This window comes from Cynocephalus volans, chromosome 1, assembly GCF_027409185.1.
Source record: "Cynocephalus volans isolate mCynVol1 chromosome 1, mCynVol1.pri, whole genome shotgun sequence".
Lineage (NCBI taxonomy): Eukaryota > Metazoa > Chordata > Mammalia > Dermoptera > Cynocephalidae > Cynocephalus > Cynocephalus volans.
In genome coordinates this window covers 68,283,245-68,297,074 of record NC_084460.1, presented here as the reverse complement: position 1 = coordinate 68,297,074, position 13,830 = coordinate 68,283,245, and the positions used below count along the sequence as shown (strand labels likewise).

Genomic DNA, 13,830 nt, shown 5'->3' with positions numbered 1-13,830 from the left:
GACCTAAAGAAGGAAATAGACACTAATACCATAATAGCAGGGGACCTGAACACCCCACTGTCAATATTAGACAGATCATCTAGGCAAAGAATCAGTAGAGAAACACAAGATCTAAACAAGACTCTAGACCAATTGGAATTGGCAGATATCTACAGAACATTCCACCCAACAACCTCAGAATATTCATTCTTCTCAGCAGCACATGGATCATTCTCCAGGATAGATCACATATTAGGTCACAAATCAAGTCTCAATAAATTCAAAAAAATTGCAATTATCCCATGTATCTTCTCAGACCACAATGGATTAAAACTAGAAATTAATAACAAACGAAACTCTGGAAAATATACAAACACATGGAAATTAAACAGCATTCTACTTAATGACATATGGGTCCAAGAAGAAATCAAGCAGGAAATCAAAAAATTTATTGAAACTAATGAAAACAATGATACATCATACCAAAACCTGTGGGATACTGCAAAAGCAGTATTGAGGGGAAAATTTATTGCATTAAACGCTCACTTCAGAAGAATAGAAAGATGGCAAGTGAACAACCTAACACTTCACCTTAAAGAACTAGAAAAACAAGAACAATCCAATCCTAAAGTTAGCAGACGGAAAGAAATCATTAAGATCAGAGCAGAACTGAATGAAATGGAAAACCAAAAAACAATTCAAAAGATCAACGAATCAAAAAGTTGGTTTTTTGAAAAGATAAATAAAATTGACAAACCATTAGCATGGCTAACAAAAAAAAGAAGAGAGAAGACTCAAATAACAAAAATTAGAAATGAAAAAGGCAATATTACAACTGATTCATCTGAAATACAAGGAATCATTCGAGACTACTTTAAACAACTATACGCCAACAAATTTGAAAATCTGGAGGAAATGGATAAATTTCTGGGCACACACAAGCTCCCAAAACTGAACCATGAAGACGTAGAAAATTTGAACAGACCAATAACAATAAAGGAGATTGAAGCTGTTATCAGAAGGCTCCCAACAAAGAAAAGCCCAGGACCAGATGGATTCACAGCAGAATTTTACCAAACATTCAAAGAGGAATTGACACCGATTCTTTACAAACTATTCCAAAAGATTGAAACGGACGCAACTCTCCCAAACTCATTCTATGAAGCAAACATCATCCTGATACCAAAACCAGGTAAAGATATAACCAAAAAAGAAAACTACAGGCCAATATCCTTGATGAATATAAATTCAAAAATCCTCACTAAAATACTAGCAAACAGAATACAGCAACACATACGTAAAATTATTCATCACGATCAAGTGGGATTCATCCCAGGGATGCAAGGTTGGTTCAACATACGCAAATCAATAAATGTGATACACCATGTTAATAAACTCAAACACAAGGACCATATGATCATCTCTATAGATGCTGAAAAAGTATTTGATAAAGTTCAGCACTCATTCATGACAAAGACCCTCTATAAGTTAGGTATAGAGGGAAAGTATCTCAACATAATTAAAGCCATATATGCCAAACCCACAGCCAATATCATCCTGAATGGGGAAAAGCTGAAAGCTTTTCCTTTAAGAACAGGAACCAGACAAGGATGCCCACTCTCACCACTCCTATTCAACATAGTGTTGGAAGTACTAGCCAGAGCAATCAGAGAAGAGAAGGAAATAAAGGGCATTCAGATTGGAAAAGATGAAGTCAAACTGTCCCTGTTTGCAGATGACATGATCCTATATATTGAACAGCCTAAAACCTCTACAAAAAAACTGTTGGAATTGATAAATGATTTCAGCACAGTAGCAGGATACAAAATCAACACACAAAAATCAGTAGCATTTTTTTTCTCCAATAGTGAACATGCAGAACGAGAACTCAAGAAAGCCTGCCCATTTACAATAGCCACCAAAAAAATAAAATACTTAGGAATTGAGTTAACCAAGGAGGTGAAAAATCTCTATAATGAGAACTACAAACCACTCCTGAGAGAAATTAGAGAGGATACAAGAAGATGGAAAGATATCCCATGCTCTTGGATTGGAAGAATCAACATAGTGAAAATGTCCATACTACCCAAAGTGATATACAAATTCAATGCAATCCCCATCAAAATTCCAAAGACATTTTTCTCAGAAATGGAAAAAACTATCCAGACATTTATATGGAACAATAAAAGACCACGCGTAGCCAAAGCAATGCTGAGCAAAAAAAATAAAGCTGGAGGCATAACACTACCTGACTTTAAGCTATACTACAAAGCTATAATAACCAAAACAGTATGGTACTGGCATAAAAACAGACACACTGACCAATGGAATAGAATAGAGAATCCAGAAATCAACCCACACACTTACTGTCAGCTGATCTTTGACAAAGGCACCAAGCCTATTCAGTGGCGAAGGGACAGCCTCTTCAGCAAATGGTGCTGGGATAACTGGATATCCATATGCAGAAGAATGAAACTAGATCCATACCTCTCGCCGTATACTAAAATCAAGTCAAAATGGATTAAGGATTTAAATATACACCCTGAAACAATAAAACTTCTTAAAGAAAACATAGGAGAAACACTTCAGGAAATAGGACTGGGCACAGACTTCATGAATACGACCCCAAAAGCACGGGCAACCAAAGGAAAAATAAACAAATGGGATTATATCAAACTAAAAAGCTTCTGCACAGCAAAAGAAACAATTAAAAGAGTTAAAAGACAACCAACAGAGTGGGAGAAAATATTTGCAAAATATATATCTGACAAAGGATTAATATCCAGAATATATAAGGAACTCAAACAACTGTACAAGAAGAAAACAAGCAACCCAATTAAAAAATGGGCAAAAGAGCTAAATAGGCATTTCTCTAAGGAAGATATCCAAATGGCCAACAGACATATGAAAAAATGCTCAACATCACTCAGCATCCGGGAAATGCAAATCAAAACCACATTGAGATACCATCTAACCCCAGTTAGGATGGCTAAAATCCAAAAGACTATGAACGATAAATGCTGGCGAGGCTGCGGAGAAAAAGGAACTCTCATACATTGTTGGTGGGACTGCAAAATGGTGCAGCCTCTATGGAAAATGGTATGGAGGTTCCTCAAACAATTGCAGATCGATCTACCATACGACCCAGCTATCCCACTGTTGGGAATATACCCAGAGGAATGGAAATCATCAAGTCGAAGGTATACCTGTTTCCCAATGTTTATCGCAGCACCCTTTACAATAGCCAAGAGTTGGAACCAGCCGAAATGCCCATCATCGGATGAGTGGATATGGAAAATGTGGTACATCTACACAATGGAATACTACTCAGCTATAAAAACGAATGAAATACTGCCATTTGCAACAACATGGATGGACCTTGAGAGAATTATATTAAGTGAAACAAGTCAGGCACAGAAAGAGAAATACCACATGTTCTCACTTATTGGAGGGAGCTAAAAATTAATATATAAATTCACACACACACACAAACCGGGGGGGGGGGGAAGAAGATATAACAACCACAATTATTTGAAGTTGATACGACAAGCAAACAGAAAAGACATTGTTGGGGGGGAGGGGGGAGGGAGAAGGGAGGGAGGTTTTGGTGATGGGGAGCAATAATCAGCCACAATGTATATCGACAAAATAAAATTACAAAAAATAAAAAATAAATAAAATAAATAAAATAAAAATAAAAAATAAAAAATAAAAAAAATAAAAATGACCTATTGAGACTCTAGTGAATACAAAGTACTACAAGGAGTAGGAAAATTAATGTTACCAGCTGTACCTTCAGTGGACTCGTAGTCCAGTAGGCAAAGCAGATATCTATGCAACTACCAATAGTCTAAGTCAGAGTCATAGTTTCCATGGAAATGTATGGGGCAATGCTAAAGGATCATGAAGGAAAGGGTGGTTAAGTCTACTTGAGATAAGAAGGGAAAGGTCCTTGGAAGCAATGTCTTTTGCAAAAACTTGGACACTTGAGAAGGGTTTACATATGCAAAAATAAGCCAAAAGGGGGCTGTGGATGGGGGAGCCACAAAAGCCCAAAGGTGTGGAAGCATGAACGAGCCAGTTCAGGGAGCAGTTTGGGTCCCCTGTGGGCAGAACATAGGTTAGTGAAAGTGACAATGAGAGAGAGGTCAGGATGTATTTAGAGTCATATCATGAAGGGTCTTCAATCTCCTACTGAGAAAGTGACCTCTTTCTCTGGGTGACTTAGAGATATTAAAATATTTTTAGAAAAGGGAAGTGTTGTGGCTTCAGTTGGGCTTCACCAAAAATTGTTATTTTGGTAATGACTATTCTAGAAAGTGCCCTTCCCAGCCCCCTGTCTAGCCACTCACCTGACAAGTCACAACACAGATATCCAACTCCTGGGGAACTGTCCCTCCAGGAACAGTTTAAACTCCTTCTTGTGGACACTTAGAGCAACTTGCCTTCTCCATCTGGTGATGCTTCATATGTGTCATCAGTCATCTGGGTCACTATTATCTGATGAATTTTGGGTGCCTTAGCTTGCTCGCAGCTCTATCTTCAGTGCCTAGTTTGGTGACGGGCATAAATAGGTCATTTATAAGTGTTTGATTATAGTTGTGGTTGTTTATGTCAGAGTTGCACAAAGTGGGTCAGAATACAGAGGGGCAGGAAGCAAAGGTACATTCGGGGAGCTTTTCAGTAGCTCAAGTAGAGGTAATAGGGCCTGGGCTGGAACACAGGCAGGGTTTAGTTAAGAAGAAAGGAGAAAAGTAGACATGGTGGGGTTGAATACGCATGGCTTAGTGAATGACTGAAGGTCCAGTGCAGTCACACCTGTTCTGATGCAGACAGAAAGACACATCTGATGAGATGCTGTTCCCTTCAGGAATCCTGGAATGTGATGTGGCTATTGTCTCAAAGCCAAAGAGCTTTATGGCAACCAAAGGCAAGTCTGAGAAGAGTGGGTATAGAGGACATTTCTGGGGCAGATGAGCTGGGGTCTCTGAATATCCTGAGGGGTTATTAAAGTAAGGAATGACTGCATGTCCAGTCAGGGTTTCTGGGGCATAAAACTTCAGAGGAGTTCATTGAAATCCCATTCTGTGTGAACAGCATCCTCAGAATTGTGCATGGATGTCTGCAGAGTCCTCAGCCCTCCTGCAGATGTGCAGCCAATTCCGTTTTGCTGCTTCCTTCTTTTCTCCCTGCTTTGCTCTACTTCAATGCTGTAAAGTGTATGATTTATCCAACAATGACATTGTTTAGCCACAACCAAACCCAGGCCTGACACCATAACATAAAAGGTTTTATAGAGTAATTTTTACTTTGTGATTTGGGACCTGGGTAGGGCTATGTAAATGTGTTTAATTTACCTATTCCATGTATTTATCCCACATATAATGAGCACCTACTGTATGTCTACCTTGCTGAATGCTAGAGAGACAGTGGAGATGACTTCAGGAGACGACTTCAGGTCTCACAGGAAAGACTACCATCAGACAGACAATTACACACATAAACACAGTTAACACTATTTTGGAAATGTCTTCAGAGAATAAGTTCAGGGTGCCATAAGGGCACATAACCAAGGAGGAACAACCTCATCTTGAAGATCAGGTCAGATTTCCCTGAGAATACAACACACAAAATGAAATGTGTGAGAGGACCAGGAGTTACTAGGCACATGAAGAGGACTTGGGTGGCAGGTAGGTGGTTCTGCTAATCTCCAGCTGAGGGAGCAGCATGTGGAAAGATCTAAGCAAGGAAGGAACGTGGGGCTTTAAACGGGGGACAGAACAGAATCATGTGTATTTGAGTGCAGAGAACAGGGGAGGGGGCTATGTGCACTGGTGAGGCTGGGAAGATGGGTGTGCCATGCTGGAGGGAGGGAGGTGAGCTCAAAAAGTCTAGAAATTACTTTTGCAAAATATATAGAATATGCAAGAACACATACAGAAAGCTAACAATGATGGCTAAAGTTATAAGAGTGAAGAAAGTTACCAAGAGAAACGAGTGTAGATATTGGTGTGAATTCATGACGAAGCCTCAGAAAGTGCATTGAGAAAAGAGGGGGCCGAGGGAGAAATACTGTTGTCCAGGACAGAGAAGACCTTTGACAGATCTAATCGTAACTTTCCAACAGAGAAGTCTTTTGTGGTGTGCCTCTAAATATGCCATGGGTGATTTCTGGTGTTTATGTGTTTTTTGTTGTTTTTCCCAGATAGTATTATGTATGTATACAACCTTTTGGATTAAGTTTATATGTATGTAAGTATGTGTATATATACATATGTATACATATATGTCTGTACATGTGTGTTTTTATGTGCACACACACACTTACATAGCTCTTCTTCTCATTGCTTTTCCTGTTTCTTGCAAGATAAGAAACTCTTAGTTCCATTGTCACTTTTCTCAATGTCCAAAATAAGGCCTGGAAAGGAAGTATAAACTCAATCCGTGTTTGTGAGAGAGTTGATTTCATTTGTAATGTGAATAACACCCAATTAGAAACATGACATTTCAGGAACTCTCTGTTTGATCAGATTATTCTATTTAATTTTGACAAAACAGAGATAAATGAAACACCACAGTACATCTCGAGTGCATCAGGAGCACAGGAAAAAATAGCGCGTCTCCTCTATGACTTTCTCGCCAAATCGACGAGCAATCAGTCTCTTCAAAGAAGTAATACATTTATTCAATTCTTTAGTCTCCTCAGGGAGTAAGGATCACTTAAAGTCTGCCTTGATAGTACTAATGCTTTCCGGCTTCTTAGTCATCATAGTTAAAGAGGTTGAACTACAGAGGAGCCCCCAGCAATTTCTACGGTGATTTTGTAAAGACAAGAAATCTGGCTTAAAATTGGAGATGTACTCAAACAAAGCAATTTCAAAAACCTTTAGCACTTGCAAGTGCATTTCAGGAAATTATCTCAATAAGCCAACTCTTCATTTTTCTAGTTACGTAAATAAAATGTGTGAGTCACAGATAAAGGTGCTGCAATGTTGGAAGAATGACACGATCAACTCCTTACACCACATGCGAGAAAAGTGAGGCTGACAAAGGCCCCAGGAAAAGATAAGCAATAAGTGTATCATAAATGGAATTCTAAACCTTATGGTAAAAATATGTGGAGTGAGTAGAATGAACCGGTCTGCTCTGTTCCAGCCCACAAGAGGTGGTCCGAACTTTCTGTATTCCAGGTTTCGCATTCATTTTTCATTTATACTCTTAACAGAAGCAAAGCCTTACTGAATCCTTTGAAAGAATTTGAAAGAATGAATTTGCCAATTGTTTAAATAGCTTAATTTGGCATTCCAGGGGCTGGGGGGCAGGGAGTGGGAACTACCAATTCCTGTAGCCATACCTAAAGAGACTGCCCAATATTCTCACCGAACAGCTTTATGGGTTTCCTGACATAGTTTGAGACAACCCAGAAATAAAAGTGGCCGAACATTCCCTCAGGAAGACCCTTTCTGTGCCTGTTGCTCTGAGGGGCTCGTTTCCTCACAGTTCACCCTCTTGGTTTTTAAGCACAGTATCCTTGAGTCAGTCGCCAGCCCGTGATTTCAGCAGGGAATTGTGCTTTGTTTCTATATGTTAATATAGAAAATTGCCAATGTATTGGGAACTCATACACAAAGACATTTGTTGGTACCTCCCATCATTTCTTCTTTTCTCTTTAAAATGTTCCTGCTTTGCAACTTCTACTTACTATTTATGTCACTTTTCCACTATTTGCCCCACAATCTCTCTCTCACTTCCCAAACTCTTCACTTACAAACCAAATCCAGCAAATTTAAAAGAAATACGGCAAATAACTGCAGAGGACTTTGAGGAGATCTCACTTTAACAATGGTAGATGTTCAGTCACTGGTAATTACAGAAAGGGTTTAAACTGCACTGATTCTATAAGATTACTAATAGATCCAGAGTGATAAAATGTTCTCCCATATTTCCTTTCCTTCAGAACTATTCTAGAATGAAAAATAGAATATACTTATTAAAAGGTTGTCTAGTTTTGTATTTTAGGCCACTTTATTGAGGTATGGCTGACATATAAAAAACTGTACATATTAATGTGTACATGCCTTAACAAGGTATTTGCTTTCTATTGCTGCCTTCAGAAATTAACACAAATCTGATGGCTTAAACAACACATATATATTACCTTATAGTTCTATATAGGTTAGAAATTTGACATAGGTCTCAGTGGAATAAAATCAAGGTGTTGGCAAGCTGGGTTCTTTTTTGGAGGCTATAAGGGGGAAGCCATTTATTTGCTTTTCCAGCTCCTGAAGGCTGTCTGCATCTTCCACCTCAGTGACAGTGGGTGGGGTCCTAAACATGTCTCTCTGACCTTCTTCCAAAGGTTCATCTACTTATCACCATCCTCTTCTGCCCCTCTCTTCCACTGTAAGGATCTTTTCAATTACCTTAGACCCACCCAATAATCCAGTATAATCTCTCCAGTCCCAGTTCTGCAACTGCATCACTTCTGCAAAGCCCCTTGTGCCCTGGGAGGGAGCATGTTCTGTTCCCGAGGATCAGGCTTTTTTAAGGACATGGACCTCTTTGGTGGCCATTATTCTGCCTACCACAGAGGAGTTCAGTTGAGTTCTTCACCTCTAAATCTTATCTGAAAGATCCAAGTTCTTAATAAATTCACAATATCATCTACTTGTTTATATAGTAATCAACTTTTTAAAAATACATTTGTAATAAAGGAACATTTGGCTTTAGAGCATAAACTTCGTGTTGAATGACAGCTGAAAGGTTAGCCCCCAGCCCTGTGGAAGGTGGTAGAATAACTCACAATTCTAAGGATTGATCTCATATAGAACAACCTCCTTCTCCCTCTGAAAAATGATGTGAATATTCATTTAACTCACAAGGCCAAATCAAGAGATTCATGCACACAAATCCACTTTGGAGTGTAACTCATTTGTTTGCCTTGGCTCCAACCACAGAAAATGAATTATATAATTGTTACAAAGCCCTCAGCCTTGACTCTGTATAAAAGGAATTTGTGCAGAGATTATGTGTTTTTGAAATTTTAGTTACACTGGGTTGATATACATCCTCTGATTATCTTCCTGCTCAGTATTTTTACAATTGCCTCATATACACCAAAGCAGGGGTCAGCAAACTATCCCCCACAGGCCGAATCTGATCATAAGCTAAGAATGGTTTTTACAGTTCTAAGTGGTTGAAAAAATTTTTTTCAAAAAGAATAATATCTTGTAAAATAGAAAAATTTTATGAAATTCAAATTTCAGTGCCCATAAGTAAAGCGTTATTGGAACATAACCACACCCATTCTATGGCTGCTTTTGAATATGACAGCAAAGTTGAATGGTGACAACAGAGACTATGTGACTTCTAAAGCCTAAAATACTTAATACTTATACCTTTAGGGAAAAAGTTTGTTGGCTAACACAAAACTGACATTTTTGTGGGTAGATATGTGGAAATATAAATGGAGAAAACAGTAGAGTTGGCTATAGGTAGGGGTGAAAAGGGGATATTTTATGAGCATTATTAATGTTGGTATATAAGTAAAATGCAATTCTGCCTAGTTTTTGAGATCAGAACCATTATAAAATAATCTAATTGAGAAAATACATATTTCTAAAACAACAACAAAGTAAACATGAATTTCAGCTATAAAAATATCAGGAAGTAAATATAGGTGAGCTGAAAAAACTGTGGGTTTTTGAATCCAGAATTTACTTTTACTTGGACATTTTCAATATTAAGCAGAGAGGTATGTGACCTATGGAAATTGTGACATAATCTCATCATGAAAAAAAAGTCATTAAATGTTTCTTGGAGTCAGCCGTGTCCAATTCACCAGTCGGTCTTACATAAATCCCAGCAAATAGGCAAATCTGAGTAGTGTATTTCCTCTTACAGGAGATCATTTCAAACAGTGACATAAACACTGTTGCAATTGGTTACAGTCAAGGTTTGGCTTTCAGCTTTAAATGGATACTGCACATTTTTAAACCTGAGAGTTGAAATTAAGCACCCTGGCATCAGAAAGCTTGCCTACATATTTTATTCAATGCTGCTTTTCCTCCAGGTGGTAGAATAAGTAGGGAAATGATCTGCACTGCCAACCTGTTCCTAACAAATCCTGTGTATAGAAAAGAGATACCCAGCTTGACCAAATAGCTATGATGCCTACAGGCCAGACCACAAAGAGCACCACAGTTTCTCAGCTTTTGGCTAAGAGTGAATTGGTTAAACAATTACAGATCATCTACACTAATAAGCATCATTTTGAAAACAGTTTTGGCAACTGAGATGCAAAATAATTCATACAATGCATAACCACACATAAGTCACATGGAAAATGTGCTTTAGGTACATTTACATGTTCTCTACATCATGTACATAGTTTCACATCCAGTTTACAGACAGGAAAACTAAGGTTCATAAAACAAGACCCAACTGTGGTGCCTCAGCTCATACAAGGTAGAACCAGCACAGATTCATAGGTCTGAAGTAACCCAATCCAGTGATACCTATGCCACTGGCCAAAACTGAATATGTCCCTTGTACTTCTACCAGATGAGAGCTTTATTATCTGTGAAGGCTTTTTCTCCTTGGTAATGACATTTTCAATAGTAAGAGGTAAAATACACAACTTTTCCTGACAACTAAACTACACATTGTAAAGTGGACTGGATATTTTAAACAGCTTAATCAGAGATTGATTGTATTATATTTATGAAAGGTTAATGTACTACTTACTAAAACATAATTTTATTACGTTTCAAATCTCTCTGACAGTTCTTGTCATCAATTTGATAAAAGCTACTCTTCTTTTCCTTGTTAGGAAAGGCCCAGGTTGTGAATTCTGAAGATGGGATGCTGGAAATATGGCATGCTCCCCAGCATGATAAACAGTTTGTCTGAGTCTACTTCAGGTTAAGTAGAATTGCTAAGTGTCCAAATAGATAATGGCAGAATTTTACCATTTGCCTGTTTCTTTTCCTCTTTATGATTCATTGTGATCGAGGTCCTGATGAAACAAAATAAGGGATCAAAAGAATATCTTCTCATATATCCATCATTAATGAAGAAAAATCAAAAGGTCGAGTACTTTTGAAAGCCTTCATTCCATCAAGGATACATATACCATTTATATTTGGTCAAAGATAAAATTATACAAATCATTCTAAGGTTGAACTAAATAAATGGCCTCTGTTTTAAGCATTTCAAAATGAAGAATGTCAGTAATTCAATTTTAAAGCGGGTTTGATATAGAACATTTGCTCTGTTGTTTTACAAGGGAGATTTTTTTCCTCTTTCTGTTTTCCAGGTTAACTGGTATGAACCTTCCCTCTCCTGTTATCAGTAGCAAGAACTGGTTACGACTCCATTTCACATCTGACAGCAACCACCGTCGCAAGGGATTCAATGCTCAGTTTCAAGGTAAGAATGTTCCATCTTATAAGGAAGGAAAAAAAGAGAGAAAAAAACAAAAACAGCAGAAGATATTCTAGTCCTTTCTAACCCTGAAAATTTAGGATCTTTCTATATATGGAATAAGAGATATAAATAAGTTTGAAAATGCCTTCTCTCTCTTCTATGAGCAATTAACTTTGGAAATTATATAGGTAGCAACTGGCAACTTATTAGTAAAGCTTTGTTACTGTGACAATATGCAGTGTATTTTTTGTTTTGCTGGAACACTTGCTAAGTTTCAATCAATAAATACCTACCAGCATTAACTTTAGTTACAGGCACCTGTCTGTGAACACCCAAAGTGGTCTGGTTAGTGTCCTTGTTCACATGCTAATAGTGGTATAGTATGTAGGTTGCATGAAAATGCACTGAATCATATTAATATCACTTTTAGTCCTAAAATATCTTCACACTACATAAATCCTGCTACTTAATTTAGTAATCTCCATATGATGAACCTTGAAAAAAAAATGCTAGATTTTTTTGTAGCTGAGCAAAACAGAATCTGTAGACATTAGCATGTAGTTTGATTCTGAAACTTTCTCTTCATATCTAATTTCTAGTTTTTTTACCTGAAAAATACTGTATCATTTCCTATATTTATTTAGTAATCTTTATTAATACAGCAAAAGAAGATTCAATATATTAATCAGTCTATTAGTATTTAATAATCTTTAATAATACAGCAGAAAAAGGCTCAATATATTAATCAGTCTACCGAAAACTATTCCGCTGCATTTGCAAATAAAAATATTATGCCTTCACTCGAAAATAATATGCCTTTCCAAGCACACTTCTCAAGCTTCCCCCAAATCAAGACAAGGAGAATATCAGTTCAATTAAGGCAGCATTCCTTCAACACATGACACATGTAGGTCTGGACCCCAAATGGAGAAATCATAACAACCCTTTTGCTCCAGAAAGCAGAAAGCAATAGGTCAGAAAGACAGTTTGTAGTTTGTAAATAACTCTCATGAAAGGCAGAATGCAAAAAACAAAACAAACAAACAAACAGAAAAACAATTGCTGCTCCCACAGGAGATTTTAGTAATTTTTCAACAAATTACCTTGAATGTCTCACATCTTACACATTTTAAAGTCCATAATATCTTCATTGTTTCTTTTTGGAAAACAAGTAGAGAAATAAAATAATTTGCAGGGATTGAAATACAGATGGAGCTGAGGAACGCACATTCATGTGAGCAGTTTTTACTGGCCATCCAGTTCCTGGGGTGTTTGAATTTACCAAAAACTTGCCTGACTTAGAATCAGGGGGCAAATTTGTTTTACCAAAATATTCCTTAAGAGGAGCATTGTTCAGCTCACTGTTTCTTTTGATGTTGCCAGAAAGTTTTTATCTTTATCCCCTTTGGTTGCAAATATATTGTCCAGAGGTTTGCTGGGAGTGAAACCAGTGTGTTTTCACCTAATCTGGGACCTAAGCAAGAGCAATCTTTTTCTTTTCCATACCTGCCTTTATCTGGCTTTATCTTGTAAGGCTGTGTCCTCTAACTGTAGTCATGGTAGAATAAGTGTGGAAAAAACACATTGCTGGTGGGAGCTGGGGTCACATGGGGACAGGTTGGGTGGGGGTAAGGAATACGCCCTGCGGTTTGCTCAGAAAGTCGGTCTGAGTTTTCTGCTCACTAATCCACATATATGGATTTAATGTAACCATATGCCAACATTTAGAATGCAACGGACTGATCACATAATTAATTAGGGAGATTTTTAGAGTTTTCTCTAAAGTGTTGATTGGTCATCTTCAAGAGCCTTCATAATTTAAGTAGAGAAAAATTTCTTATTGTCCCTGAAACCTGATCAATGCACTTGGCATTTCTGTGATTGGAAAAAAGATTGAAATAGGAATATCAAATTCAAAGATGCTCAACACTGATAGATATAAGAAACATACTGATTAGCAGAAAATTGTTGTAGTTTAGACATACCAGCCACTGATTTTAAAAGTTAATATGTATATGAAATTATATAATTAAAATATTATATATGACTAAAGTACAATTAAAATATATATAATTAAAGTATATATTTAAATAATATTATTAAAATTAGTATAATTAAAGTATGTATATGTACACTAATATAATTAGTGTATATATGCTTTCTGTATAAGCAAAATTAAACTTACTTAATTAAATGTACTTAATTACATTTATACTTTTTAAAGTATATATAAAGTGTATATACACTTTAATCATATATATAAAGTATATATACTCTTTAATTGTATATAATTTAATTATGTGTGAATCATATATAAATTACATAATACTTTAATTATATAGAGAGAGGTGAATAGAAAATTTTTCACCTAAGTCCAAAGAGGTAAAATGGTGCAAAAACATAACGTGGGGTAAAACTGGCTTC

General features: G+C 36.9%; 1 protein-coding gene across 1 annotated transcript in view; it reads left to right on the top strand.

Moving 5' to 3' along the window:
• Positions 1–13,830, top strand: part of CSMD1 (CUB and Sushi multiple domains 1) — a 1,614,989-nt gene that overhangs the window by 828,733 nt on the left and 772,426 nt on the right. The window contains exon 6 of the mRNA XM_063099815.1: positions 11,297–11,409. Within this exon, the coding sequence (XP_062955885.1) occupies positions 11,297–11,409 (113 nt within the window). The remainder of the gene's footprint in view (positions 1–11,296; positions 11,410–13,830) is intronic.